Source organism: Dendropsophus ebraccatus, chromosome 2 (assembly GCF_027789765.1).
Source record: "Dendropsophus ebraccatus isolate aDenEbr1 chromosome 2, aDenEbr1.pat, whole genome shotgun sequence".
In the NCBI taxonomy this organism is placed as follows: Eukaryota; Metazoa; Chordata; class Amphibia; order Anura; family Hylidae; genus Dendropsophus; species Dendropsophus ebraccatus.
Window position 1 is genome coordinate 72,412,435 of NC_091455.1, and position 27,791 is coordinate 72,440,225.

The 27,791-nt window shown below is 40.5% G+C and overlaps 1 protein-coding gene across 4 annotated transcripts in view; it reads left to right on the forward strand.

Moving 5' to 3' along the window:
- Positions 1-27,791, forward strand: part of PTPRM (protein tyrosine phosphatase receptor type M) — a 597,029-nt gene that overhangs the window by 348,417 nt on the left and 220,821 nt on the right. For all 4 annotated transcript variants that reach the window (XM_069957755.1, XM_069957756.1, XM_069957757.1 and 1 more), the window contains exon 12: positions 26,726-26,999. In XM_069957755.1, the coding sequence (XP_069813856.1) occupies positions 26,726-26,999 (274 nt within the window). The remainder of the gene's footprint in view (positions 1-26,725; positions 27,000-27,791) is intronic.

Below are 27,791 nucleotides of genomic sequence, written 5' to 3' on the forward strand. Positions count from 1 at the left end.
GCCTTACAATAGGCAGTGGCGGTCTTTGGCACCAAGCACCCCAAGCGATTGCTTGGGGCCCCCAACATCCAGGGGGGCCCCCACGCCTTGCTCTTGTGCTCAAGACGGCTGGACAGGGCCGCTGCCCCGCTCGCTGCTGCCATCTAAACTGTAACTATGAGCACTCGTAATGAGCGCTCATAGTTACATGCAGCAGCACTGACAGGGCGGGAGACATTGGCTCCCTTCCTGTCAGTCACTCTTGTGGCCGCAGGAAGGGTTTTCCCTGCGGTCACAAGTGGCAGCTTTGTCCATGTGGTGCCGGCGCTCCAGTCACATCACTGGAGCATCGGCGCCAGGACAAGGGGAGTGCGGCCTCTTGTGATCGCAGGGAAAACCCTTCCTGCGGCCACAAGAGTGAAGAGAAGAGGAGACGCCAGGACCCAGGTGAGTATAAGTGTTTGTTTTATTGTGTTATATACTATATGAGAGGGGGAGCACACAGGGGTCTGTTTAACTGGGGGAGTGCACATCGGGGGTCTATATAAATGGGGGGAGCACACAGGGGGGCTATATAACGGGGAGCACACAGGGGGTCTATAGACTACTGGGGCTTCACAGAGGGGTCTATATACTACTGGGGCAGCACACAGGGGGTCTATATACTACTTGGGGCAGCAGAATGGGGTCTATATACAACTTGGAGAGCACACAGGAGGTCTATATCCAAGTGGGGGAGCACACAGGGGGGCTATATACTACTGGGGGAGCACACAGGGGTCTATATACTACTGGTGGGGCACACAGGGGGTCTATATACTACTGGGGAACATACAGGGGGTCTTTATACTACTTGTGAGGCACACAGGTGGTCTATATATAAATGGGGGAGCACACAGGGGTCTATATACTACTGGGGCAGCACACAAGGAGTCTATATAATACTGGTGGGGCACACAGGTGGTCTATATACTACTGGGGGAACCACACAGGGGGTTTATATACTACTGGAGGAGCACACAGGGGTCTATATCCAAGTTGGGAAGCACACAGGAGGTCTATATCCAAGTGGGGGAGCACACAGGGGGGCTAAATACCCCTGAGGGAGCACACAGGGGGCCTATATACTAGTGGGGGAGCACACAGGGGGTATATACAACCAGGGGCAGCACACAGGGGGTCTATATACAACTGGGGAAGCACACAGGAGGTCTATATACTTCTGGGGGAGCACATGGGGTGGCTATATATAACTGGGGGAACACACAGGGGTCTATATACTACTGGGGGAAGCAAACAAGGGGTATATACTACTGGGGGCAGGACACAAGGGGTATATACTATTGGGGGAAGCACACAAGGAGTATATATTACTGGCGGTAGCGCACAAGGGGTATATACTACTGGGGGCAACACACACCGGTCTATTGTTTTGGAACGCGTGTCGAGGGGGGGCCCCAGACATAACTTCGCTTGGGGCCCCAGAAATGCCAAGACCGCCCCTGACAATAGGCCATAATAAAGAACAAACTCCCTACAATTTAGCATTGTCATACATTTCTATTATTTTTATTTTATGTTATTGTGTTGTGAAGCTTGAGGGGAACAAACAACTCAGCCTTGCATCCAGAGCACATTTTCAGTGCATAAAAACACACCTATTCACAACTAAAGAATTCTTTATTCTTGTTCCCTTAGTTCCAATGCTGAGACATTTGAAAATGCCTGCACTCAGTCTAGAGGTGTGTGCGTCCCATTTTGTCACAATAACGACAAGGTCATTCATTCATAAAGACATTTCTGCAAAAAAAATTGTTAGTGGAGTTTTCTATGGAAGAAGTTTTTCTTTGGGTGGATTGTCTCAGATCCCAACATTGTAGGGATAAAGCAGCTCTTCAAAAATAATGAACAATACAGTTAGTTTATTCACCAATTGTTTTGTTCACTATCCTTGGACTGTTTCTTTATCCCTGCTTCCAACTTTAACCCCTTAAGGACAGAGCCTGAAATGGCCTTAAGGACAGAGAAAAATTTTATGAATATGACCTGTGTCACTTTAGTTACTAATAACTCCACGTGCTTTTACCTATCCGGCTGATTCTGAGATTGTTTTCTCGTGACATATTGTACTTCACATTTCTGGTAAATTAAAGTCGATACTTATAACTTTGTACAGTTGGTCATTCGAGGGATCATCTCGCTGAGGGCACCTTGCATTGTCGTTATAATGCAAGAATTTTAGGAGGGCTTAGAATTGAAACCGTCCCATGGCCATACTGTAAAGTGGGGTATTATACATAATATCCCCACTCCAGTATTGCCGAATTGTGTTTTTTTTTTACTAGGCCCATGTGCAGCAGGAGCCCCCAAAATGTTGTCATTTCGGCTGCATCAGTAGGGGTCCACGCCATGGGCCTAGCAAAAGAAGAGGAGGGGTTCTGGGCTATAAATTTGTGTGCGTACAGGGTTGTTTGCGCCACCATCAAATTCACAAGGTCATCAGAGAAATAGAGCTTGAAAAAGTCTATTTCTCTGAGACCTGTGGGGTTAATTTGGATTCCCGCTGTTGCCATAAAGCCAGGAATCTGGGGCTGATAATTTTGGGGGTCTGAGGTCACCTATCTGGGGGGCGGGGGGCAGGATGGGGTCACCTGTCTGAGAGGCAGGGGTGGGATGGGATGACGTGTTTGGGGGGCAGGGGGCGGGATGGGATGATGTGTCTGGGGAGCAGGGGGTGGGATGGGGTCACCTGTCTGGGGGGTAGGAGGCGGGATGGGATGGCGTGTCTGGCGGGCAGCCCGAGGCGTCCTCCTTGGACGCCTAGGTGGAAAGTCATCATCACTGGATGATGATGATGCTGATAAGGATGATGAGGATGAATGGAGGAAAGAAGGATCCCCCCATTCATCCTCACTGGCCGTTTCGGTGTCGGAGGCAATAAGTGCGTATGCCTCCTCCACCGAAAACACTCTCTGGGACATTTTTCGGGGATTGGTGTATGGGGGGTATGTAAATGTGATGTAGTGTAGTGGTGTAGTGTAAAACTTTATTTCAAGTAATGTTATGTGTAATGTGGGGTAGTGTAGTGTAATGTAGTGTTTTATACGTGTTTTTCACAGTAAGGGGGGGAGGGGAAACCTACGCCAAAAAAGTAGTTGCTGATAAATGCCGCACTTATGTGCGGTCCTTATCAGCAGACAGTGGCGGTAGGATATAGAAAAAAAAGGGGAGGAAAAGGGGGGGGGAAAAAACCCTGCGCCAAAAAAGAGGAGTTGCTGATCAGCGGCGCACTTGCGTGCGATGCTGATCAGCACTCAGCGGCGAAAGCGCGAAAAAAAAAAAAAAAAGCTACTTCTTTACCCCAAAGCCACTGATTAGTGTATTGTATACACTAATCAGTCGCGAAGGGGGCAGTACAAGTACCTGGACGAAGATCTACAATGTAAACCGACGAAAACCGACGGGAGACGAGCAGAGACAAGCAGAGACGAAGGGAGACGACGGAGAACGACGTGGACGCCGCGGGACCGCAGATCTCCTCTCCAGTGCCGGGATCCGGTGAATATGGTGCTCACACACCACACACACCTTCTCTGCACACCTCAGCTAACTGACTGAGGTGTGCAGAGAAAAGTAATAATATTTATTATTACTTAGATCGCCGCTAGTGGCCGGCCGGGCTTGGACGGCCAATAGCGGCGATCGGGAGGGTGGCACCATGGCCCCCTTCACTATACACACTAATGGTGATTGGTGCTGTCTTGGACAGCACCAATCACCATTGATTTCCGGGGTCCTGGGTCACCGATGACCCGGGAACCGGAAAATCGCTGTAGTTGGCTGATTTGAATAAATCAGCCAATTACAGCGATCGTCAGCACAGGGGGTGTAATCCACCCCCTGTGCCGATAAGCTACGATGGTCTGCTGTGTATTACAGCAGCCATCGTTACCGGACCGCCGTGTGTTTACACACAGCGATCCGGTAAACATCGGGCGTAAGTGTACGCCCGTTTGCGTTAAGTACCACGCTGCGGGGGCATACACTTACGCCCGATGTCGTTAAGGGGTAAAAACTGTGCTTCTTTTGACATCATAGTTCCCATGTGCTTCCCCTTTTCACAATATACAGTACTTCCATGTCCAGGCTTTATTCTTCATTCTAGTTAATAACTCAATGGCCAGAAGTACACCATGATCTTCTGAAGCTCCATAAATGTAAACACTCATGTTCAGATCTACACAAATAAAACACAAGAGTATCATAAAATAAATGACTGAACATTGGCAATGTATTTAACATGAAATATGACTTAATTCTGCTCACATGAGTTCTTAATCTGACTGATCCTTTATAAAGGACATTAAAACCTTGACAGAGCCTTTGGCAACATTCAGGAGTGTGCATTTCACACAAATAATATTATATTGGATCTTACTGTCATATAACTGGTGTTTTTGATGGCACCATGCTCAAAGTTAAAAAAAGAAAACAAAAAAACAAAAGTGAAATTACATTGTTTTGTAAGTGAATTTTTAGAAAACCACTTCCTATTAAGTTCCATATCCATTCCAAGTAAACATTTTTTATTTTCTTAAGGAATAGATGTAAAATTATGGAAATTTGTTCTTTTACAAAAAAGCTATGGTTATCTGCCAAAAGTCAGTTACTAGTAATTCTACAAGCCAAACTAAGCAAAAGTTCCATGAAACCAGAACGTGGTTTCATTTATACAAAATGCCGATGTTCATATGTACTGTATATAAAGGTCCATGGGAGGATTGATAATATAAGGATGTTTATTTTTTATTTTCATGTTCCAATGATAATGATTGATCAGTGAGTGGTCATGTAATCGTTTTTAGATACCACTTTACCATACATTATTGTCAGCAGCATATTCCCCGTTTACATGAATCATTCATCATTTTGTTAAGTAGTCTGAGTAGTCTACCAGTGACTGTTCACTCGGTTTCCAAGAGTACACTGTGTACTTTTGAAATGTGAACATAGCCTTAGGAGCACACTGGTCACCTGTTACATTCATATATTTTCTAAATTATTATCATATGTGAATAGCATAGTGATGTATTTAGAAAAGAGTAAGGATTTGTTAAGATAACGTTATTCCTTAGGCTGGGTTTACATATATAAGTTGGCATCAGTTGCGTTTTTTGCCTAAAAACTGACCACAACTGATGTCACAACTGATGCCAAAAATGCATCAGTTGTGATCAGTTTTTCTATCCGTCTTTTCATTAAAAACCATCAGTTGCCATCAGTTTCCATCAGTTGTCATCAGTTGTCACAAGTTGCGCTCATCAGTTGACATTTTTTTCCCCAGTATGTTTTCCTGTCATTTTCAATGGGATTTGCGGGGGAGCGCACAGGGGGGCTATATACTAATTGGGGGAGCTCACAGGGGGGCTATATACTACAAGGGGAGAGCGCACAGGGGGGCTATATGGAAGGGGGAGAGCGCACAGGGGGGCTATATACTACAAGGGGAGAGCGCACAGGGGGGCTATATACTACAAGGGGAGAGCGCACAGGGGGGCTATATGGGAGGGGGAGAGCGCACAGGGGGGCTATATACTACAAGGGGAGAGCGCACAGGGGGGCTATATGGGAGGGGGAGAGCGCACAGGGGGGCTATATGGGAGGGGGAGAGCGCACATGGGGGGCTATGTACTATTGGGGGAGAGCGCACAGCAATGCTGTATACTAATTGGGGGAGAGCACACAGGGAAGCTAAATATTACTGGGGGGGGCAACAGGGGGGCTATATACTACTGGAGGAGAAACAGGGGGGGTGATATACTACTGGGGGACCAAGGGGGGGACTATAGGGGAGGGGGAGAGCACACAGGGGGAGATATATGTTTATTTTGTGTACTATTTGCCTGAACGCCGGATGCCAGAGCCGAACAGCATGCGTCCTGCCCGGCGAGGCATCCGGCGCTCTATTCGATTGAATTGGTGCGGCGCCGCATCACCGGAGCGGCGGTCCGCCAGGACGCTGCAAGATGCGTCCTAACGCACCGACGGTCCGGTGATGCGGCGGCCACTACTTCACCGCCGCACATTTTGAACGATCCCATTGAAAACAATGGGATCAGTTCAAAGATGCGTTTCCCTCCGGCGCTTTTCTCCTGCGCCGGAGGGAAACGCCGCCGCACTGCCGGACATATGTAAACCCGGCCTTAGACAAAAACAGACACTGATTGCAGTGAAATCAGGATCCATTCTATACTGGAGCGGCAGCATTGCTTTGAATTTCACACTCTTTAGAACGGGTGTTAAAATTATGAACATGCCTGTTATTTTCAGATAACTTTACTTTACATTGTATTCAAAGGTTAATTGAATTGCGGGAACACCCAATGGTGCCCGCAATTCAGTTGTAAAAAGATAATGTTCCTGCACCTATTACAGCTGTATCGGCTGCAGTGTAAACGTAACCTATATAAGGAATAAAGTTAATGTATCTAGCGCTTCTACCTAGAAATCGCATGTAGATGGGTATATAAAATGACTTACTCTTTATTCTTTCCAAGGGTTAAACGTAGATGGTTAGTTAGTCCAGTATTCCGACAGGAGATACTAGTCCACGCTGGGATCCTTGACGAAGGCGTAAGGTTATGCTGAAATGCGTAGGAGGAATTGCGGTCCTTGTGAGATTCCACAGCCAGTTTTGTGACGTCACAGAGAAGCCTTGATGCGTTAGTAAGTGCAGGGGAAAAAGCACTTAATAAGCATTTCCCCTAATAAATCTATACTGGTTATTTGTATAACTTTTAGGGGGCAATACAATACTTTAATACAAATTTTCGCTGGACTTCTCCTTTAACTTTATTCCTGATTTTAACACTAGTGGGAAGTACAGGTTATTCCCTACATAGCATCTATAGCACACTATGAGCCAACATTTATGCACCGTGTCACTTATACAGATTTTTTTGGGTTGCATTTCTAACCTATATAACAAACTTTTATACCTATATAATAACCTCTGTAACAAACTTTTCCATGTTCATACAAACTTTCTGCTAAAATGACTGAGAAAAAGAATATGCTTTCCTAAAATACTGCCCTTGATTTCTCAGCTTGTATATTTTAGCAATTATTCCTAGAGGATAATTCTATCATACTTCCTACCATGTGAAAATTCCATTATGTTTGTGAAACTATAAGACAGGCTTCCAGCTAAGACAAATGTAAAGTGAAAAAATATTTGACAACTGTATCAATCATGAGAATGTAAAATATAAGATGGCAGAATTTCTCCGTTGTGGTTTCTTAGCTGACCTACAAGTGCCTAGACATCCACACGCGTGTGATATGAGAAAAAAGATCATAATCAAGTGTTTTATGTCTTTATAAATGGAACACCCATTACAGAAGTGAGTCATATATGAACATACACCTGTCATCTGCATATACTCTGTATTTAGCTATTACCTTAACAACAAGGATAACAGTAAGCTTCAGTCATTAAAGCATTGGAGGTTCTTACACATACATGTCTTCTGTATATTGCATGTTAACAACATTATTTGTTTTATTTAAAGAGAGTTTCCACATGTAGGCTATGTTCACACGCTGTATAAACAATGGCCATAGGTAGCATTAAGCAACAGAACGGAACGGCTGTTGTTTATACAGCGTGTGAGCATAGCCTCTGTCTGTTAACATTGATGTCATGGTGATATTGTAAAATAACACTGGAGGAATTTGAGAATGGGGCTTCCTATTTCTGCTGTACCACTAATTCACAATGTTTTAGTATCTAAGTACAGGAAGTTACGTTTCTTAATATACATTTACATGAAGTTTAATGGAAGACTGTTGTCATTGAGACATCCATGATGGCAAGATATTGGACAGTCTTCCTTCTAGTTTATTCTGCCCAAGAAGAATTCATAGCCTTTGAGAAAGATCAATACAGGGCAGCAATGTTATTTGTACATAGTGTGAACAGAGCCTTAGTAGGCCAGAACCAGGTTAGGGTCCAAAACACAAAGATGTGTTAGTCTTTCCAGTATACTTTTTTACTCTGTAGTTTCCGCTCCTATTTTACAATTACTAACCCAACTGCTACCATGTGAAAGTGTTTTAATTCTTATTCTCATTATAGGAGATTGTATATTATGGCATTTGCTGCTTGCATTTATCATAAAGTATGCTGTTTACTGAAGAGTCCTGCTCTGTATTTCACTTTATTTCCCTAAAGTGCAGTGGAATGATTTTATACTCACCGCTCTAGAGTTTAGTCGACTCTTATTTTCAATTCAGTAGATGAAAACGAAACGTTACTAAATTCCGCTATTAAACATTTTGCTAATTTAAACCGACTTCCACCTTGCAGTGACAATTTGATCTATGACTTTCATTTCAAGAACTCAGACCTAATGATATTACATGACTATACCAATCACCTGAGAATCTAAGGAATGTCAGATTTTTTTTTTTTTTTTACATTGCAATGAATTATACAGATATTCTAGTTTTATAAGGTCAGGATAAGTCCCTATCCATGTCACTAAAAGTTGTAAACAAATAGTGGAAGAAAACATCTCTTTTGGAATAATTAGGTGGATGTTTCCATCTATATCCAGAGTCTAAAGGTAGCCTTACTAATTAAATTAATGTCAGCCAAACCTATCAGTTTTGGTAGGACCAGCCTACCATCTAATGTACGAATAACTGGGGACAATCCAGAGGTGTCGGGCAGCAGCCTGCTCCTCTTTTCCCATAGATAGAGACTGTTGAGAGTAATAGCTGTTGGCCAACCAAGCGTTCAGCCGACCGCTGTCTTAAATATGGCTGCCTTAATATATAAAACAATGATCCCTACACTTGTCTGCCAGCACACAGCCTCACAGGCATAGATTAATAAGAATCCACATCATAATTGTATCTTTTCCAGAAACAGCTTGTGCAGTCACTCTACAAGGTGCCCAGGTGGCACAAGAAGGCTTTTCTAAATTAATTACCAATTTCACTGTCAGGCGAACTTGCCGAAACCTCCTTCCAAATAATTTCTGTTACTTGCAGCTAAAATAAATGTATTTCTATTTTTGGTTCCGTTCCATAAATACAAGTAAGCTAAAGATGAATGTGGCTGTCAAGCCAAGAATGACAAGTGCTTGTGTAACAAAAAGCTGTTTACTAAGAGAAGACTGTCACACTGAATGAGAAGATGTGTTCGACAGCTTCCCTAATTGTGTCTTCTACCAGGCTAGAGCCATGACAATAATAATACTTTATCACTATATAGCAAACTATTAGAACTTTTATTAAAATTCCCCAGCCACATTTTATGACTTTTATGCCCTTGGTTGATATTACCTTTACCTGAGATGATTGGCAGGTATTAAACGTGTTTATCTTTATGTTCTGTACCTTTTTATGAGTTTTTTTATGATACAAAATGATTACAAATAATTTTAGGGTTTTATATTATACTGTATTATTTACATTTTACGCTACGAAAATCTAAATTTTTTTTTTTCATTTTTAAATTCTTGAAGTGTCATCTGTCTTAAGTACTTTCCATATAGGGAGTGCTTAGCACAATTCTTAAGCTTATAGTCTGGACATTTCCTCTCCCACTGTGTAAAGGATTTCTTGGTGGTCCCTCGGCTCAAAAATGAATGTTATCCACGGTGGACCGTGTCATCAGGGTGGGGCTTCACGGCCGTGGTGCCCCATTTCTCTGTCTACATCAGTTCCGTAGGCCCCACCCCTATCTGTGATACCTTTGGAATGGGCCAACCCCGAGCCCTAGGCCCTGCCTCCTCTGTGAAGTCATCTGAACTGGCTGGATCAGAAGGAGCTGAAAGAGGATTTCAGTAAGTTCACTGCATGTGGTTTGTGCGAGGTACGAACAAATCCTATACAGTAAGGTATGAAATGTCCAGAATATAAGCTTAAGAATGGTGAGGAAAACTCCTTATATGGAAAGGGGGTGACAATATCATTTTAAGGGGATTTCTCTAATAGAGACCAAAACCTAGACTCTCTACCCTCAGACCAATAGGGTGATAGTAGGGGAGTCCTTAGGGTATGGCTGGAGATCAGGGCTGCCCATTTAGGGGCAGATCACAGATTAGGTAGGGTGAATTTTCCCTAATCTTAGGGTATAGCAGGGTAATTGTAGTTTTTGAATCATACTGAATCAAGGGCAAATTTTAGCTCTTTTTTTTTTTTTTTTGCATTATTAGGCTATGTTCACATTACGTAAAGAACACAGCTGTATTTCATAACAACCGCCATATTTGCGCAAACAATGGCGATTATTTGTGAAATAGCAGCCGTTGTTTGCGCAAAAACGGCCTTTGTTACGAAATACTGGCGTTTTTTTTAATGTAGTGTGAACCCGGCCTTAATTTTTTTTTCTATAACTCCCCCATGTTGCTGCATACTTAGTTTCAGCTCATTATATGCCAAAGAGAGCTTAGATAGCCAAGGGAGTAAGCTCCACAGCTCTTCTTGTTGAGAACTGAGCAGTGGTGACCACCCACATGGCTTTGTACGCCTTTAGTAGCATATTGGGGCCAATGCCAATTGTTAAGGAATCCAAATGACCTTGCAACAATGGTGGATTCCTTGGCGCTCAAACCTCCAGGCACAGTCACTCCACTTCAATCAAGATGCAGAGATTTCCAGTATTTTTGCCAACCAGATGTGTTCTTTATTGCTACGCGTTTCAAGGGTTAACCACCCTCTTCATCAGGCATCAGGCAATTGTTAAGGAATGTACTTTATATGCAGCATTTTGAGCAAGTAAATCTATAAACATGTTTTAGACACTTCTCAACCACAGTCAACCAGGGGACCTGGCTTAGTGAGCAATGATAGTGGGTTAGAGGGATAAGTGTTGTGGCGTACACCAATAATACACTAGAATTTTGGTGCAAAATATTGGTGCAAAGTAAGCCAACAAATAGGTGTTGTAAATGTAGACTACACAACCAACAGATGTGGAAAATGTAGTAAACAGCACGAGCCTCTGATGAATCTGGCACATTTTTAAGTTGTTTAGTCTAAGTTTGCACTGTCTGGGCAATAGAAAGGATTAGTGAATCTGCCCCATACTTTTGCAAGTCACAATAGTTGCAGTGTTTCTATATACAGGTAACTGGGAAAAATACAGACATTTTCCCATTACTGTTTGAGCAGACTTGCTACTCTGACAAGCTTTGTTAACTTAGGGGCAGTAGAATGTTACTTATATTCTCCATTCTGACAAGTAGTCTCTATGATGAAAACATTGTCTCAGTACCTGGGATCCTTATTAGTCGACAGCACACAGAGAATGTTGATAAAGTCAGGGTTATTTGTGTACTGTGAATGCTATTTCCCATGGAGATATTTTGTGGATAATTTCTAGCACACATCAGGGGTTGTGTAGGAGGGAAGACAGGTAAGATGAAAGAGACAAGTAGTAGGGAGATTAAGCCATAACTTAGGAACAGAAATATCGTTCACGCCATGCATTATAATTGTGTGATTTCTGAAATGCAGATGATTCCTTAATAAGGATAATGAACAGATAGATGTTCAGAAAACGAAATATTTCCCCCACACTATGCCACCTTTTCATTTACAGTTGAGCCCTATAAGTATAATGGTGGCGCAGTGCCTAGTGTTGATGATGGATTTGGATGCCTAGCAGAGTAGTATTATGAGGGCACCTGCTTCTTCTGTTCATGCTGGCAAGTTGAGAGATTTTTATTTCATTTTGTCAGTGGCTACTTTGTGTACATATTTAGATGTAGCAGAACTGAATCGGTCAGTATTGCTTTTGTTCCTTCCTAATAAAATGTATAATGTCCATGTGAAAACATTGCTGAGTTCTTCCTATTGATCTAGCTAAGTGATATGCCAACTTCTTTTTTTTTACCTTACTCTTGTGCCTGATTTCTAGTCAACAGGATTATTGATGGTTATTATGATCGTGATGCCATTATAACCCTTTTAAGTTAATGTAAAGCATGTTTCATATAAGGGCACACTGTTCGGAGATACATATGAAAACCTTCTGTACTTGACCCCAAACTGCTTAGAAAGAATCATTGAAAGGCAGTGTCTTTGATTGAACAACAGAAGTAGCATGGCTTTGTCATCTATTCCTTCTGTGTCTTCACAATCATCTCAGAAATAAACATTCAGTCATCCATTCATTCCACCACTGTCAACTTCACTTCATAGACCTAAAGAAATTATTGAAGGACTTTACATTGTGTGAAGAATACATGTTTCTGTGTGACTGTGATTCACTTCTGTGGGTCAGAGGTTGAGAAATGAAACAACAATCCCCCACAATAAATACTGTGTGACACAACTAGGCTGGCTTATTTTGTGCAGTACAGCTACAGTATATGGCTACTAGTGATAAGATTTCTAAAAATATTAGTCATTATGGCTAAAATTTCACATTGCAACAAACTTTCACAGTTGAAGTGTAAAAAGGATCTTGAATTTTGTCATTTTGTTTGTCATATTCATGTACTTCACTGTTTTCAAAACTTGCACAAAGTTCTGTTGATCTTGTTTGGACCAAGTGACCATGTATTAATGGCAAAAATCTGAGGCATATCTTTGGATTTCTGCTGTGGATTTGCCTTGGACTTGGACACAAATTTGAACACAGATTAGCCCCATTTAGTTGGACTAGCTGCCATCCTTTTCCATATACATGCATCAGCACTAACAGACTCCTATAAACTCTATGTAATGTAATGAGGAGCATGTAAGAGCAGCAAAGAAACTGTGCGAGTACAACATCTAAGAGCTCTAGCTCAAGCAAATCAATCCTGTACTTCTTCATTCAAGCAGAAAACCGGCCTGTTTTGCATGTGTAGAAACATCCTTAATCATGGTTCTGATCAAAAGGGTTTATTGTGATGAATGAAGCCTGATTGTTTAACAGAACCACGAGGAAGGATGTTTTGATGCACGTTGGTTTCATGTTTATAGTCACTGCTCCTGTTTATAGTCACTGCTCCTGTTATAGTATCAGCCACAGTGCATCTGTAATTGTCACTGCACCTGTTATAGTATCTGCCACAGTGCATCTGTAATAGTCACTGCTCCTGTTATAGTATCAGCCACAGTGCATCTGTAATAGTCACTGCACCTGTTATAGTATCTGCCACAGTGCATCTGTAATAGTCACTGCACCTGTTATAGTATCAGCCACAGTGCATCTGTAATTGTCACTGCACCTGTTATAGTATCAGCCACAGTGCCTCTGTAATAGTCCTCGCACCTGTTATAGTATCAGTCACAGTGCATCTGTAATAGTCACTGCACCTGTTATAGTATCAGCCAGAGTGCATCTGTAATTGTCACTGCACCTGTTATAGTATCTGCCACAGTGCATCTGTAATAGTCCTCGCACCTGTTATAGTATTAGTCACAGTGCATCTGTAATAGTCACTGCACCTGTTATAGTATCAGCCAGAGTGCATCTGTAATTGTCACTGCACCTGTTATAGTATCAGCCACAGAGCCTCTGTAATAGTCCTCGCACCTGTTATAGTATCAGCCACAGTGCATCTGTAATAGTCACTGCACCTGTTATAGTATCAGCCACAGTGCATCTGTAATAGTCACCACACCTTTTATAGTATCAGCCACAGAGCCTCTGTAATAGTCCTCGCACCTGTTATAGTATCAGCCACAGTGCATCTGTAATAGTCCTCGCACCTGTTATAGTATCAGCCTCAGTGCATCTGTAATAGTCACTGCTCCTGTTATAGTATCAGTCACAGTGCATCTGTAATAGTCACCGCACCTGTTATAGTATCAGCCACAGTGCATCTGTAATAGTCACCGCACCTGTTATAATATCAGCCACAGTGCATCTGTAATAGTCACCGCACCTGTTATAGTATCAGCCACAGTGCATCTGTAATAGTCACCACACCTTTTATAGTATCTGCCACAGTGCATCTGTAATAGTCACCGCACCTGTTATAGTATCAGCCACAGTGCATCTGTAATAGTCACCGCACCTGTTATAGTATCAGCCACAGTGCATCTGTAATAGTCACCGCACCTGTTATAATATCAGCCACAGTGCATCTGTAATAGTCACTGCACCTGTTATAGTATCAGCCACAGTGCATCTGTAATAGTCACCGCACCTGTTATAGTATCAGCCACAGTGCATCTGTAATAGTCACTGCACCTGTTATAGTATCAGCCACAGTGCATCTGTAATAGTCACCGCACCTGTTATAGTATCAGCCACAGTGCATCTGTAATAGTCACTGCTCCTGTTATAGTATCAGCCACAGTGCATCTGTAATAGTCACTGCACCTGTTATAGTATCAGCCACAGTGCATCTGTAATAGTCCTCGCACCTGTTATAGTATCAGCCACAGTGCATCTGTAATTGTCACTGCACCTGTTATAGTATCAGCCACAGTGCCTCTGTCTGTAATAGTCCTCGCACCTGTTATAGTATCAGTCACAGTGCATCTGTAATAGTCACTGCTCCTGTTATAGTATCAGCCACAGTGCATCTGTAATAGTCACTGCTCCTGTTATAGTATCAGCCACAGTGCATCTGTAATAGTCACCACACCTTTTATAGTATCTGCCACAGTGCATCTGTAATAGTCACCGCACCTGTTATAGTATCAGCCACAGTGCATCTGTAATAGTCACTGCTCCTGTTATAGTATCAGCCACAGTGCATCTGTAATAGTCCTTGCACCTGTTATAGTATCAGCCACAGTGCATCTGTAATAGTCACTGCTCCTGTTATAGTATCAGCCACAGTGCATCTGTAATAGTCCTCGCACCTGTTATAGTATCAGCCTCAGTGCATCTGTAATAGTCACTGCTCCTGTTATAGTATCAGCCTCAGTGCATCTGTAATAGTCACTGCTCCTGTTATAGTATCAGCCACAGTGCATCTGTAATAGTCCTCGCACCTGTTATAGTATCAGCCTTAGTGCATCTGTAATAGTCACCGCACCTGTTATAGTATCAGCCACAGTGCATCTGTAATAGTCACTGCACCTGTTATAGTATCAGCCACAGTGCATCTGTAATAGTCACCACACCTTTTATAGTATCTGCCACAGTGCATCTGTAATAGTCATTGCACCTGTTATAGTATCAGCCACAGTGCATCTGTAATAGTCACCGCACCTGTTATAGTATCAGCCACAGTGCATCTGTAATAGTCACCGCACCTGTTATAGTATCAGCCACAGTGCATCTGTAATAGTCACCGCACCTGTTATAGTATCAGCCACAGTGCATCTGTAATAGTCCTCGCACCTGTTATAGTATCAGCCACAGTGCATCTGTAATAGTCACCGCACCTGTTATAATATCAGCCACAGTGCATCTGTAATAGTCACTGCACCTGTTATAGTATCAGCCACAGTGCATCTGTAATAGTCACCGCACCTGTTATAGTATCAGCCACAGTGCATCTGTAATAGTCACTGCACCTGTTATAGTATCAGCCACAGTGCATCTGTAATAGTCACTGCTCCTGTTATAGTATCAGCCACAGTGCATCTGTAATAGTCACTGCACCTGTTATAGTATCAGCCACAGTGCATCTGTAATAGTCACCGCACCTGTTATAGTATCAGCCACAGTGCATCTGTAATAGTCACTGCACCTGTTATAGTATCAGCCACAGTGCATCTGTAATAGTCACCGCACCTGTTATAGTATCAGCCACAGTGCATCTGTAATAGTCACTGCACCTGTTATAGTATCAGCCACAGTGCATCTGTAATAGTCACTGCTCCTGTTATAGTATCAGCCACAGTGCATCTGTAATAGTCACTGCACCTGTTATAGTATCAGCCACAGTGCATCTGTAATAGTCACCGCACCTGTTATAGTATCAGCCACAGTGCATCTGTAATAGTCACTGCACCTGTTATAGTATCAGTCACAGTGCATCTGTAATAGTCACTGCTCCTGTTATAGTATCAGCCACAGTGCATCTGTAATAGACCCTTTTATGCTACCTGAGCCACAAGTCATCAGCGTTGTTCCGTTTTTTTTTTTTGTTTTTTGTTTTTTGTTACACCAGTCTTTATTGATAGATCTCGCCTTGTTTGGGTATAGGAATAGTTCTATGAATGAAGGCCAGCTGAGAAGGCAGAAGTCAGAGGACAGCCCAGTTCAGGCAGCATCAAAGTGATGACAGTTTTTGTTAATCTCACTTAAATACGGTATATTATATAGGTTAGGAAATAATAAACTAGTTTTACCTCTTGTTTCACATTTGTCTTGTATGATGAATTGCTGGTACAGACCTCTATGATTATAGTTTTTAAATTATGCACACAGAAATAAATCATATTTGCTGACGCTAATCAAAATTGTCATATTCAGTCTAGGGTTATTTATGACAAAGATAAGCTCTACAGCAACCAATCAGCTTCTGGCCGTCATTATAGTTGACCTTAGTTGCAAAAGTTAAGTTTTTTTTTTTTCTTATAATTTTTGACAGATGGTTTACAGTCACATAATATTCTTTGTCAGGTAAATTTAAAGTTGTAATTGTTTCCATAATATAGACCTGCTTTATTTGTAACTAAGGCTGTCAGAATTCAGTGCATCAATTGATGGTCTCAAGATGATCCTACGGCCATGCCCTTACTGTTTATACTACTTCTCCTTTCTTCTCACTTTCTTTTACTAACTGGGGTACTGTAATCTCAGCCCTGGTCTGCTGGGGAACAAGGTTACTGAGATTGCTTCTGTCTAGTGTTCTATGAAGAACAGGATTATTCATTTTATATAAAGAGAAAAAGGAGAGGTCATATTGACCCCTAAGGCTATGTTCACATGATATTTTTCTTTCCATTTTTTTTTTTAAATTATGTCAGTCATTTTGCATTTTGGCCAACCGTCAGTGATGGCCGTTGGTACATTATTTTAGTTCAGGTGGACTGATTGCTCTTTGGGTGTCTCTTTTTTAAAAAGTCCATTTGACTTGATTTATCTGACAGATTTTGGAAGCCAAAGCCAGGAATGGATTTGAAAAGAGGAGAAATCGCAGTTTTTCCTTTATGACCTGTTTCCTGTTTATATTCTATTCCTGGCTTTGGCATCAAAAATCTGTCAGATAAATCTGTCTGTGTAAACACACCATTAGTGTAAATGGTAAAAGGACAACTAAAAAATAACATCCGTTGTTTGGAAAAGACCTCCACGAGTAACTGTCTTCATTATTATTTTGACGTCCATGTAAACAACATCCGTTATTTCATACACTGTGTGCATTGGGCGTCCGTCGTTCCACTCATTTCAATGCATTCCATTGAGGTCATTTTAAATGCGTTAATAATTGACGATTTTAAAAAGAAAAAGCGGACGCCTTTTCAGTTTTTTTTTCCTTAACCATAACCTAAGAGTGTTTTCACACAGTCAGGTTTTTAATTGAAATTACTAAAGCCAAAGCCAAGAAGAAATAATAGAGGACAGGTCACAAAGGAAAGACTAGATGCAGAACGGTGTGCGATTATCAGACTTAGCCAGGGATTGCAAAGAAACCCTCAGCAGGCGCTGAACGCTTTCATACAAGGTATTCCCACGCAAGTGTTAGTAATGTGGTCTCTGAAACAACATGTTTTGGGGGAACTATACAGGGCAGCATGCTTTCTATTGCAGCCCCCATGCTGCAAAGTTAATCATAGTTTTTCGACCTTTCTATATGTCCGCAATTTTCTATGTACTCATACACATTGTATATCTTTTTTTGTCCTTGTGTTCTTGCCAATAAAGCTGAACAGATCCTTGGAAATCAGATTCTTGTCCTAAATACCAACCCAATGTCATTTCTACCCTTTAGCCCAAAATAAAGCTAGGTTTGACATAACAAGATTAAAAAAAAAAGACCAGAACATCTCCATTTCACTATTAAACTTACTTACTGTTTTTCTTATACTGATTATTATGATATTTTAGAATAAGCAGAATGTATTTTAATTTCATTAATATGTGTTTATTATATTATTTTGTAGAAATGAATTTGTATATTTTTATCCAGTCATTATTGTGTTTTTAATTAGGGGCCTGCTTAGTTTCGCCCTCTGCCCAGACATCAGTGCTTTATAACAGCAAGTGTGTATACTGTGTATTATGTCTATTTGAAACTAAGAAAGGTATCTGAACCCCGAAGTGAGTTGTTTTAGAAAGCAAATAAACCACTTTCCTAACACTTGCATGGGAATGCCTTGTTTGAAAGCCATTCAGTGCCTGCCAAAAGGGTTCTTTTACAATATCTGGCTAAATCCGAGGATTGCACACTGTTCTGCATCTGCTCTTTACATGGGATCCATTGGCTTCGGACCCCAGGGACTCCAGAACCCACGGCTGCTCCGGCACACATCTATATTCGCTGATAGCAGAAACAAAGAAAGAAGGAAGTGGCACAGCTGCTGATAAGTTATTGGTGCCTGCAGGTCTAGGTCTTGACCATGGACGGGTACTGATATAAAGTAAAAATCCACAGTACTCTTCTTTAAATCATAGTGCAAAACATAAAGGCACGACATTTCAGTGGCATCTCACCACCATTTTCAAGCGTGCATATGTGTAAAACATCAGAGTATATAAAGGTTACAAACAGCAATTCATTGATGCAAAACGTGGTTACTATATTGGATACACATTTGTTAGGTCACATAGGATTAGTCCATTCTTTAACCCATTGTGAGGTGTGCATACAAGTGCAGATATGTGAAAAAATCTTTAGAGTGAAATCCACTTGAATAACAGGCTAGATGTTCATCTGAAGTTGAGCAAACCCATTGTTCTCCACTTCTACTATTGTCTTAAGGTTTTACCCTATAGTGCCTTGTCTATTATTCTTTTACCCTATATTATAAAGGAAAGGCTGAGATTTCTCCTCTTTTCAAATCTATTCCTAGCTTTGTTTTCATTAACTACAATTAAAAACCAAAAGATATGAACATACCATAAATATTTGCAATTTTCTAAAAGTCTGGTGGGGGGTTACAAAGTTACAATATGTAATTTCTAACTACTTCCCTTTCACTTGTATTGGACAGTTTTCCACATTGGTAAAGTGGATGTGTAAGATTAGGTAGCAATATAAGGGGGGTCTTAGGGTTGTTAGTAAGTTATCAGTTAATAAGCTAAGGCCTCATTCACTCCTCAATATTTTTCACCAGTATTTGCTAATCAGCAAATACTGAATCCTTTGAAACCCATTCATTGCTATGGTGCTGTTTATACATCCTGTAAATTTGCGGATCCGCAATCCGCGACGCAAAAAAATAGGACAGGTTGTAATGCGTTCCGCAATTGTTGTATGGATACTCCAATAGAAGTCTATGGGAGCTTCCGCATTTTGCAGAGAACACCTAAGCACTCCGCAAAAATTCTCACAATTCTGTGACATCACCATTTAGATCTCTCCCTCCTGGCTGGTTTGGACAGCTAGTGACATAATTTTATGCCATTTTCTTTCGGTGAATCCACAAAATATTGAGCACAATACAGATGATTAAGCAGCACTGCGAATGATATTTTGCGGATTGAGAAAAAAAATGCTGATCACAAATTTCATCCTTGAAAATGTATTGGTGTGTGAATGTAGCCATTTCATTTGTATCCCTCCTACAATAGGACCTGTTATGCTAGAATGTGTTTTTACGGCTATCACTAAAAGTTTCATTGCAAAAAATTAAAAGGGCAGGAAAGGGAAGGGAAATGTTACAGATGAGATGTTGATTTATCTGCAAGTTTTTTGTAATATTTAGATGAAATATCACCAGGGTCAGGCACCTTTCCTAATATAAGATTTTGGTCCAAATTCTATCATCCTCAGTTATATCTCTATTTAATAATAAATCACCAAGCTTAGTTTTTGTTTTTATAAAATGTTCTTATGGATCTGCCACTATGTGGGAAAAAAATGTAGTTTTTTTCCTGGCTAATTTTCTCAAAGTCAGTGAGTAAACCACTGCAGATACTTCTTGAAACTCCTGTGGTAAAACATGTAATCATGTTTGTCAGATCCATTGACAGGAAACCATTAACATGTAGGTCATGTGTGACCAAACCAATACAAGTATTTTTACGGATATATAATCATCGTTCTGCTTTCTGCCTATAGATAACATCACCGCTTGTCACTATTGCACCCATCCATTTGGTGCTTTTATGTTTGTATTGTAGGTTTTGCCAATGAGATTTTTTGCATCACATTACAGTGTATTCATATTTATAAGATAATGTTACATTATCTCTGGTTTATAGATTAGGAATTATTTAAGGCGGTTGAAAAATTTCGAGCTAAAGCTCAAATAAATAACCTAATCAATATGCCGAGGATTTTAGGTTTAAATTTTCTAATCCAGTTTGCCTTCGGTGTCCTCATTTTGTAGCAGTAAGAAATACAAAATTGTCTCCAAGCAGCAGTCCTGGTGCAGGAGGTAATCATGTGTTAATTTACATCAGGTAGTCAGCGCCGGGTGGAAATTAGACAGACGATGGGATTTAGTTATTTTTCATTAGCACTTGGACTGTGATAAAGGAGAACAGAAAAGAGCTGCTTGACCTTTAAGTGCTTAAATTATTAAAGAGCAAATAGATTTGAGGTCTGGTTACTTGCTAATCTAATTTGTCTTGTGGTGAAAAGATGAAAAGACATTTTGGGTTTGAAATATTTCCAGTCAACTTTCTTCTTCTTCTAATGTATCTGGAGACAAATAGATGGCAGAAATTTTCTTCTAGGAGTCAGGTAGGTGGTGACCTGCTGACTCCTGCACAAAGTAAAAAAGAGAATTTGTTACTAGTGACTATTAAAACCGAGTGCCTTTATTATAGTGGTGTCTCAATGATACAGATGAGAGATGATTCTGTTTCTGTTACTTATTTTTACGCTGATGCACATGTATTGTTTAATTCTTCATATGAAAAATAGATGATCGTACTTAAGATTAATTCAAATGTATTCCTAAGAATCAATCCCCCGTGTTATAAATAATCAATTTCACCACCACATTTCACATGAATTCATACATAGTTTTAGAAATCAATCTCACGTATAGTACATGATCAATCTTATTGTCTACTCCTTGTTTTTCAGTTTGTATAATTTCTTTGTAGTCAGAAACTTTACACTGTCATCCTGCATTGTAAATTAACGTCGCTGCAGCATAAGGCATATTGCTTCATATCACATTTGAACACTCAGTATCCATAAATGTAGTAACTGTGCACATGAGCATCAGAAAAGTCCTTGCAACCAGTCTCTCAAGTCTGTTTACTTTTCACAGACAAAATTTTATTAATACAGTCCAAAAAAGTCCTGTTTGCCACATACAAACAGCAGCATTACCATAGACAGTTCAGTTATTAAGATGATTACCCATGAATAGGCTCACAAATGTTCAAAGCATTCCCTGTCTCAAAACATTCACCAGGAGCAGGTCAGAGCTAGTAGACACGTCTGTATGGCGCTGATTCTGAGCATGCACTGAGGCAATGCAGTGAAGTTGAAAAAGGGGACGTCACACCTCTCTCCTCCCCCTGATCTGTGTGTCATGCCAGCTAAGCCCCCCTGGCATCGTAGACCCCCAGGGCGGGAGGGGAGACATCCTTCCTGTACATTTTTATAGAACAGGATCAGATGCTTGATGTCTGCCTTAGATCAGGGTTCTGGTTCTGGATATGGTACTGTATGTTTGTTTCTTCCTGAGGCAATATCACAACACTTGCCCATGGGTTGTATGCAGTATTGCAGCTTCACTCTGTTAAAACAAAGAAGAAAGCTAGGTCAAAATACAATATGCATTTCTGAGAACAGCTTCAGGTCCAAACCGATGTTTTTTTTTCAGCCCCACGTTCATCAACTGGACAATCTCCTTTTAATAAAGGTGGTGTGAGACTGGCTTATAATAAATACAGTAATAATAAATCTCCCCTACTGCCTGTTCTCAGTTTTTATTTTTACTTCTTTGGAATGTCAAACAATGTTAAGGGATGCATTCTACACCCACTACTTTCTATTCCCCACTCTTCTATTTCCCAAATGCATGTGTGGCTCATTTAACATGCAAAACACTTTGCTCTACTTGCTGACCTTAATGCTCTATATTATATAGATCCCGGCACTTCTGTTAAAGTTGCTGCAGAACCTAAAATGTCATTTTCTTTAAATCTAATTTACATACTTCTCGAAAGAACACCCAAGGGTGCTGTACGAATTAACATTTCTAGCAAAGTTGTGCCCTGGAACAAGCTGCAAGGTACTATCATTTACAGTGCAAGTATTTATATTTAATATATTTTTGCATTAGAGATGGGATTTTACACACCAGAGATTTTCTTTCTCAAAGTAAGGATGTTGTTTTAGGATTTCAAGACTACAAAGACCTTATAGCCATTCCAGCTATTCAAATAAGCCTTTTTTTTCTGAAAGTGCCCAAATAGAGTAGAGATCATGCCTTGCAGCTGCCATATTTTACATGTACATTCATTCTGTTTCAGTTGCATGAACTAACAGTATTAGTTTTATTAATAATAATAATTATTTAATTTTAAATTAATAATAGTGTATTCATTATCTGCCCTTTTACCATCTTCTTAAACAGCATTTTAGTTTTTCTTTTTAACTAGCCATTTTTGAAGAGCTGCCTAGTTCTCCATATAGAACTTATCAAGGTGCCAAGATTCCAGTTTTACAGGCTCCATGACATATACAGTAGGACAGATCTATCATTTTCCAGATATCTGCTTTATCTCTTCTGTCCTCCCTTTACACCCGAACGTATGCCACGGGTGAATGTTCATTTTCACTCTTCCCTCCACTGACATTATTCATTGATGGGGACTCGGGAGGCCCCCAAGGTGATATTTGTATAGAAGTTGGTACAACATTTTCTTTACATGTTATATGGGTTTTCTCTAGGTACTTCTTTTTCCTCCCTGATTGGTTAGTTAACCTTGAATGTGATTAGTCCTAGTATATGTGTCTGAGATAGCATAATTAGAATTAGATGTTATGCCCCTGGTATAAATGTTGACTATTTATAGAATACTGTAGAATATGTTTGCACTTTGTAAGCAAAGGGATAGGATGACCAAGTTTAAATTAGAACAATACTAATTTAGTGGCATACTATATGGAACAGAATTGTATCAACATATCCTCTAAAATGAGAAGAGTCTCACAATTTTAAGGAAGAATTGCTGTTTTATTATTTGACAATAAATGTATGTTCTCTAAAGAATTTCATAAACTCCTCTTCGTCTTAGTAGAACAAGATACACATAGATCTTTCACCCTTTATGTAGCCATGTATCTTCTTATTTAAAGGGTACCTATCATTTAAAAAAACTTCTGGTATGTCATAGTGACATGTCTAAAGTTTGTATCAGTGGTGGTCTGGGTGCTGAGACCCCCGCCGATCATTTTGGGCAGACACGCGCAGTAGAGTGTGATCTGCCTATTCATCTCCATCTCACTGCTAAAGTAACAGTGGACGGAATTATAATGCAATCCTATGGAATTTCTGGTACATCGAGTACTGAAAATTCCACAGGGCTCCATTATAATTCCGTCCACCGTTACTTTAGCAGTGAGATGGAGATAAAGAGGCAGCGTGTGTGTGCGCCTCCCCATTTATTCTAACAATCGGCAGGGGTCCCGGCAGCCGGACCATGACTGATACAAACCTCTGACATGTTGCTATGACATTTTAGAAGTTATTAACTAGATAACTGTGTAATCGAGGAGGGTTTGAAGGCTGGGGAACTCTCTGATTGGAATGGAGAACCATGTTGCTCATATGCATGTTTCTCCATTTATTCTCTATGGGAGGTCCTGAAGACACTGTAATAGTGTACAGACTTTGGCTGTCACCTAGCTCCCATAGAGAATGAATGGGGCAGAGTTTGCATGAGCTGCGTGGTAGTGATACCAAACTGTGGTCTGTGGTGGTTCGGTGTGCAGCTGTAGCTTTTATACTAAAAGGGTTGTGATAAAATAATAACTTCTTTAACAGTTGATCTACATTTTTTTTTAAGTAACACAAATAATACATTTAAATGTTCACAGCTTTGCATGATGTGGCTCCATATACTATTTATGCAGCAGAACTGTTTTGTTGGGATAGAGAAAGTTAAGTTCTTTCTTATTCACTTGTTTGACTGGTCTATTGTAAAAAAATAAAGCAAGTTCCTAATCACATCCGTCTGCAATGTTAAAGTGTTTCTTGTCTAAGGAGAACAGTTTCTCTCCTAATACGGAATTGTGGAACCTGATTAAATGTTCATTTGAAACATACATTACATGATTTAATGCATTTCCTAACCTGCTTTTTCAATTTATATTTATTTTATTCCTGTTCGAGTACCTTGGATAATTACTTTTCCCCTCTTCGAGTACCTGAGATAATTACTTTTCACCTGAAATAGTTTCCTGGAGACTTACTGCATCTGTAATGTTCTGTCAGGCCTCTCCTGCCAAAGTTTTGCTCCTGTTTCCTAATCAGTTGAAATGAAGCAGCTGATTGTTTGTCATTTGTTAAATGTTACTCCCGAGAAACCAAGAACATTTGTCTAAGGGAGGCACATGCATGTTAAAGATGTCATAGCTAGAGGGGTTACAAAGGTTACAGTCACAACAGGTAATATTTCTAGAGGTTACAGTGCTACAATGTATGTGAAAGCTATAGCACTGTCAGAGATGTTAACTTAAGGCTGCTTGGTCTTATACCATGTGCTATAAGGCTATGCTCACATACTACAAAAACTACGTAAATGCTACGTAAAACTACGGCCGTTGTTGCAGATGGCAACAACGGCCGTAGTTTTTGCGGGGTGGAACAATGTCTTAGTTTCAATGGGATCCCGGCCGCAGCGTATACACATGGTATACGCTCCGGCCGGGATCCAATGCGGCCCCGCAAATAACTGACATGTTAGTTTTTTGCGGCCGCAATTCAATGAATTGCGGCCGCAGGAAACCCTGTCAGTTCACACTATGAAGCGAGCGGCTCCGGCCGCTTGCTCCATAGTGTGCAGGGGGAAGCTCTGATGTGGGCGCGCGCTGATGCAATGATCTGGGCACAGACCGGCCGTTCCGTGACTCGGCCGGGGTCACGGAACGGCCGGTCTAATACGTTGTATGAACATAGCCTAATCCTGTAAAATATTGATATCTGTCTCTGTCTTGCCATTAGTCGCAGGAGACACGCTATAGTAGGTCTATGGAGTTTGTCTTATGCAGCAAGACTGGGAGAGAAGGACTTAGCCAATGCTTCTCCTGGCTTCTTCTGTGATGGGTAGAAGTCTGAGCACTTAAAGGGGTTGTCTAGCAAAAAAAAAAAAAAATTTCAAATCAACTGGTGTCAGAAAGTTATATAGATTTGTAATTTACTTTTATTAAAAAATCTCCAGTCTTCCCATACTTATCAGCTGCTGTATGTCCTGCAGAAAAGTATTGTTTTATTTACACTCAGAAACAGTGCTCTCTGCTGACATCTCTGGTCGAGTCAGGAACTGTCCAGAGTAGTAGCAAATCCCCATGGAAAACCTCTCCTGCTCAGGACAGTTCCTGACTCTGCCAGAGATGTCAGCAGGGAGCACTGTTTCTGAAACCGTTTGACGTCTCTGTGACTTTTTTTTTTTTCCAAATCACATACACAGATACAAGTGGGCATTGCTTTATCTTAACCTTCACAATAATGTCAATCTGTCATATATGCTTTATGATAACTCTTCAAAAATGTTTCTTAGTAAACCCACTGCTGAGATTTACACACCTGCTCTTAAAAGTCGTCCATCAGATAAACAGAGAACATGTTATACATGTGTTTTTTTTCTAATTTCTTACAATGCAAATGCAATGGAATGCTTAGTGTTATGTTACAGGTTTATGTATGTCATTTGGACATTTAAAAGATGAGTAAGAATAATACAGAAGGTTGTTTCCCAAAAGAAAAATGTTGCTGTTCAACCATTATATTACACATTGTTCTGATACCCATTCGAAGCTACTTTGTATATGTTCTTCTGTCCATGGTGCTGAAATGGGCATGCAATGGCTATGCTCCCATAACGTCTTTTTTCCTTGAAAAACATCCTTTTGATAAAGACAGATGTCATCAATGATCGTGAACATTAAGGATGTCTGCTTTTATTAAAAGACAGACGTTTTTTACGGAAAAAAAGGACATTGTGGGAACATAGCCTATAAATGTAATTTTATAAGAACATGTTGGAATAGTTAGAGTGTACCCAAAGCCTTTAGGAAATAAATGTGTCCACAAAGTAGATAGGGAAACTTTATTTTTGTATGGATCAGCCTTTAGAGAATAAATATTATAAATTACACCGTTCCTCAAATTAGAGATGGGAAAGTGCGACCATCCAGCTGTGGTTGTCCAGACATGATAGGCATTGTACTTTTGCAACAACTGAAGGGCCAATGGTACCACGTCCTATTTTATATAATAAATCTAACAAGGACTAAGGAGGTTTTTTTTTTTCTTATTGGCTAACTATGTCTCCAGCCAGCTCCTCTTCTTCCTGGGTGGATGGAAGAATTGGTTTCTGTTCATAATTACTGTTCAAAAGTCAAAAAACATGTACAAAATAATTTTAGTAAAAATATTATTAAACACATAGCTGAGTTTACCATCTGTCAATTAATATTTGAGAAATGATAATCTAGACAAAACTTGAATTTATTATTATTATTTTTTTTACTTGCAGTGGTTACCACATTATTGTCGAGGAAAAGAAATCTCGTCGAGTCAGAAAGGCCTCAGAAATGCTAAAATGTTTTCCAGTTCCCATACATTACCAGAATGCATCATTGTTGAATTCACAGTACTACTATGCAGCAGAATTTCCTCCAAATCTTTTGTCGAATGCCTTTATCTTCACAGTCGGTGACAATAAAACATATAATGGGTACTGGAATGCTCCACTTCTACCACAAAAAAGCTACAGTATCTACTATCAAGCTGTCAGCAGAGCCAATGGGGTAAGACTGGTGCAGTGCAGGATTTTCTGAGCTCATTGTCAGGTTTTCAGAAGGAACAGCTGAAATGAAGAAGATCATTTGAGATACAATTTGAGAAACCTTATCATAGGGACATGTGATTCAGATATCATAGAAATAGCACAGCCCATCACATACTGTTTTTCATTATTTTACTGCTGGATAAGCAGTGGCTTTCACAGGAGGTAGAAGTTGACAATAAATTAAACTTACCCGTTGGACTTTTTCCATACTGTATTAGCTGCAGTGTATAGTATGTTCAGCATACATACTGAAATTGTCTATAGACTTCTGTAGAACCAATATATGCCTTTTGCCATGTGTTTGAGTGGCATATATCAGTACATGTTTTTTCTTTTTTTTTAAATAATGTATATTAAAAAGCTAGGTTTACTAGTGATTTCAATACAGAAGCATTTTTTCTCACAAAATCAGTGGGTACACTTTACCTATACATATACTTAACATATAGTGGTGGTCCAGTGCCTAGGATGATCACGATAAAATGACCACTGATCTCAGAAAGACCATCTAAAGAAGACACCGTAGGCTGCTAGTAAAAGCGCTTTACACAGTGAAAACCTAGGTGCATTGCCCTCTTGGAAATACAAATATGCAAAAAGAGTCCGTTGAGCCTCATTTAAGAGTCTCCCGTGTGCAGTGGCGCAGCTACCATAGAGACAGGGTAGGTAGCTGCTATGGGGTCCGTGCAGGAAGGCGGACCAAGGGAGAAGATAAAAGCATCCTGTGTCCTTCTGCTTAACTCCTTATGTA